Source organism: Sorex araneus, chromosome 3 (genome assembly GCF_027595985.1).
Source record: "Sorex araneus isolate mSorAra2 chromosome 3, mSorAra2.pri, whole genome shotgun sequence".
Taxonomy (NCBI): Eukaryota; Metazoa; Chordata; class Mammalia; order Eulipotyphla; family Soricidae; genus Sorex; species Sorex araneus.
In genome coordinates, this window is record NC_073304.1 from 96,328,363 (window position 1) to 96,332,526 (window position 4,164).

General features: G+C 40.9%; 1 protein-coding gene across 2 annotated transcripts in view; it reads left to right on the forward strand.

Moving 5' to 3' along the window:
* The window catches only part of MAPK6 (mitogen-activated protein kinase 6), a 32,473-nt gene extending 28,825 nt beyond the window's left edge, over nt 1–3,648 (forward strand). Inside the window, exon 6 of one of the 2 annotated variants that reach the window (XM_012933498.2) lies at nt 1,395–1,533. Coding sequence is in view for 1 of the 2 variants with exons in the window: in XM_055131066.1 (XP_054987041.1) it covers nt 1,395–2,496 (1,102 nt within the window). In the remaining variant the exon portion in view is untranslated. Of the gene's footprint in view, nt 1–1,394 lie in introns of both variants that reach the window. The other variant, XM_055131066.1, reaches the window with a different exon arrangement.
* Nucleotides 3,649–4,164: the final 516 nt, after the last annotated feature.

Here is a 4,164-nt window from a genome sequence, read left to right on the forward strand (position 1 = left end):
ACCCATCCCCTATCCCTCCACCAGTGCACACTTTCCACCACCTATATCCCAGTCCTCACCTTGCCTCTATGGCAGACAATTTCCCCAATACTCATTCTCTCATTTTGGGCATTATGTTTTGCTCGAAATTTCCCACCACCATTCAAGCTTACCTGCCAGGGGCAGATGCTAGATAATTTATTTTCCATTGCTCATTTTGAGTATCATGAGAGCTCGCACGGCTGCAGTATAAATGTAAATTTCTAGGGGCTGGAGCAATAGCACAGCAGTAGGGCATTTGCTTTGCACGCGGCCAACCCAGGTTCAATTCCCAACATCCCATATGGTCCCCTGAGCACTGCCAGGGGTAATTCCTGAGTGTAGAGAGCTAGGAGTGACCCCTGTGCATCGCCCACTGGGTGTGACCCAAAGAGGAAAAAAATAAAAAGTATAAATGTAAATTTCTAAATTGTAAATGGTTGGGTTCCAGAGACATCTCTGTATGGCACTAATCCATTTTGGGATTCAACTGGGAGTCTGTGGACCAGGACTGTTGGTGCACTAAGATGGAATCTGGAGGCAAATTGTGGGCATGACAGCCAGTCTACTCAGTGGGCGGGGACCTCTGCCTCCATGCAACCGGGAGATTTAGTCAGAACTTACTCTTGGTTATGCTCTTGGTTGTGCTCAGGGATCACTCCTGGTAGTGCTGGGGACTGTAAGGATTACTGTACTTGGGGATTGAACCCCAGGACAAACTCATGCAAAGCAAGCACCTTACCACTCACTGAGATTGTACCTCTCTGACCCCTAATTATTTTTGTCTTAATAGAATTTACTGTTATTGACTCAAAAGTCTGTAGAGTGACTCCGAAGGGGAGCGATAGTATAGTCAGTTGGGTGTTTGTCCTGCACGCAGCCAACCACTGAGGCACACAGCCATAGATTGAGAACTGAGGGTTCAGCCCTCAGTGTATGGTCCCCCAAGCACAGCCTGGAGTAATTCCTGAGTGCAGAGCCTCGAGTAACCCTTGAGCATTGCAAAGGAGTCCATCCCCCGCGCCCCAGTAAAGTCTAGAGACCCAGAGTTTCATCCTTCACACCACTGCTGGGTGTTCCCAGCTGTCCCTGCGCACAGCTGGGACTTGGGGCCTGGGTGTGGCTTTGGGTCCTCCAGAGTATTGCTCGGGAAGCCCCACCTAAAAACAACTGCAGGAGGAAGCAGTTGTTAGTATCATCTGTTGTAGTTGCATAATTGCTTTATTTACAGATCTTACCTTATTATCAGGGAAAGCTTATGAGTATACTCTTGTGATCTCACGCATCTTGCACCTTGGCTTTTGGCACTTAGTGAATTTGAAAATGGACTCATACGTATGGTGTAACCTAATGCATTGATGATTTCCCCCCCCCAGGTACCATGATTGTCAGTTTTCAGAGCATGACTGGCCCATACATAACAATTTTGATATTGATGAAGTTCAGCTTGACCCAAGGGCTCTGTCCGATGTAACTGATGAAGAAGAAGTACAAGTCGATCCTCGAAAATACTTGGATGGAGATCGTGAGAAGTATTTGGAGGATCCTGCCTTTGATACCAGTTACTCTACTGAGCCTTGTTGGCAGTACTCAGACCATCATGAAAACAAATATTGTGATTTGGAATGTAGCCATACTTGTAACTACAAAATGAGGTCATCATCATATTTAGATAACTTAGTTTGGAGAGAGAGTGAAGTTAACCATTACTATGAACCCAAACTTATTATAGATCTTTCCAATTGGAAGGAGCAAAGCAAAGAAAAACCTGATAAGAGAGGCAAGTCAAAATGTGAAAGGAATGGATTGGTTAAAGCTCAGATAGCTCTGGAGGAAGCATCCCAGCAACTGGCTGAAAAAGAAAGGGAAAAGAATCAGGGGTTTGACTTTGATTCTTTCATTGCAGGAACGATTCAGCTCAGTTCACAGCATGAGCCATCTGATGTTGTGGATAAGTTAAATGACTTGAATAGCTCAGTGTCCCAGCTAGAACTGAAAAGCTTGATATCAAAGTCAGTAAGCCAAGAAAAACAGGAAAAAGGAATGGCCAATTTGGCTCAATTAGAAGCCTTATACCAATCTTCCTGGGATAGCCAGTTTGTGGGTGGTGGGGAGGACTGTTTTCTGATAAATCAGTTTTGTTGTGAGGTGAGGAAAGACGAACAGGTTGAGAAGGAAAACACTTACACCACTTACTTGGACAAGTTCTTTAGCAGGAAAGAAGATGCCGAAATGCTAGAAACTGAGCCAGTGGAGGAGGGAAAGCTGGGGGAGAGAGGGAATGAGGAAGGGTTTCTGAGCCACGGCGGGGAGTTCCTTTTTAACAAGCAGCTCGAGTCCATAGGTATCCCGCAGTTTCACAGCCCCGTGGGCTCACCACTCAAGTCAATCCAGGCCACGTTAACACCTTCTGCTATGAAAGCTTCCCCTCAGATTCCTCATAAGACATACAGCAGCATTCTGAAACATCTGAACTAAAACACTCAGCAGACATTTCTCTCTGTATTCTTCATGAAGTGTGTTTTGTCTTTTATTATTAGTGTTTAAGTCATTTTTTTTTAACTTGAATCAGATGGTGTCATTTAGAAAGGATTTTATTAGTTTTTGGTTTTTAAAATCCAAACTTTTTTTCTACACGTGAGATGGTTTTCATTTTAACTGGCATGTCGTTTGCACACAAAATTAAGATAGAGCAAAATAATGCAATGCAGGAGGAGACAAAAGAAATGCACTAAGACAAATTAAATAACAACATTCTCTCATAGAACAATGATCTGTTTTACAGGAAACAAAAATCTTGCCTTGAAATTTACACAGTGAGACTGTACATAATTGCATGGAAATATCTATTTTTTTCCTAAAGCATTTTTCATTCATGAGTATTTTCAAGTTTTTCATACTGTACACATTTCTTAAAACACATGATACCAGCAGCAACTGAAAATGAATGCCGAGTTTGGTACACATGTGTTATCTACCTCAAGGTAACAAAAGTATGTGGCAAAACATATACCACCCATAGTGCTTCACAATATGCACTTCTATTTAGCCAGCGTTTATTAGAGTAAACTCTTCTTAAGATTCACTCACCGTTTATACATGTTCTGGTATGCGTTCTTTTATAGTGAAGTGTTACTACATCACCTCTTATTTATTTTAGCAAATCCAGTATATTTTCTGTATTTAATTATTAAAAAGTTAACTTAGTTTTTGAAATTATTTGCAAATACACTTTTTCCATTTGGCACTATGGTTTGTTGTTGCCTACGTGGCTGATAATAGAATGTCAGCTCTTACTAAGGCTGTCCGCGTACTTAATTTACATAATACCCATTTTAAGTAAAGTGCTCACTGTGTATAGGAATTTGTATTTTGGAGGTGCTTGATCTATCTACAAAGAAAAATTAGGAATTACTTTATTATAAAATGCTCCTAGAAGTCTTAATTGTGTTTATTTTTTAAAGAAATAAAACCTGTAATGTTAGATGTGTGCATGGAAGTAATTAAGGTACATCATTATTGTAGTTTAAAAGTTGTACATGATAAGACGTTTTGTTTTTACTGTATGTTTTTACTGAATGATCTATTCCCCATCCCAAGGCAAGCATGAATAAAATTAGGTTAAATGTAGCATGTGGCATTGCAGTCTCTTAGAATTTGTTTCATCTCTTTTGTTTTATTGAATACTCTGTATCTTTGGTTATCCTGTTTAAAGAAAACAAGGACAAATAAAACATGACCAGCAAATACAGCTCCTGTTTCAGTCCTTAGGTAATGAAAACTAGCTGCTGGGATGAAAATTATTAACAAAATCTGGATCAAGAACTCGTGATTTTTCTAGTTCCTTGAGGTAAAAATTTGACACAGAATTGAGATTTGGGGGGGGTTTTGCTTTGTTTTTAGTTCTTTGTTTTTGGGTCATACCTGGTGATACTCAGGGGGTTACTCCTGGCTCTGCACTCAGGAAACTTCCTGGCAGTGCTCAGGGGACCATATGGGCTGCCTGAGATGGAACCTTTAGATGGCTGCTCGCAAGGCAAGCCTTGATACTTGTTTTCAATACATTCAAGAGATTTTTAGAGCAGTTTTGCATTCACAGCAAGATTAAGGTGTAGGCATTTCTGTACCTATCACATGCATGGCCTT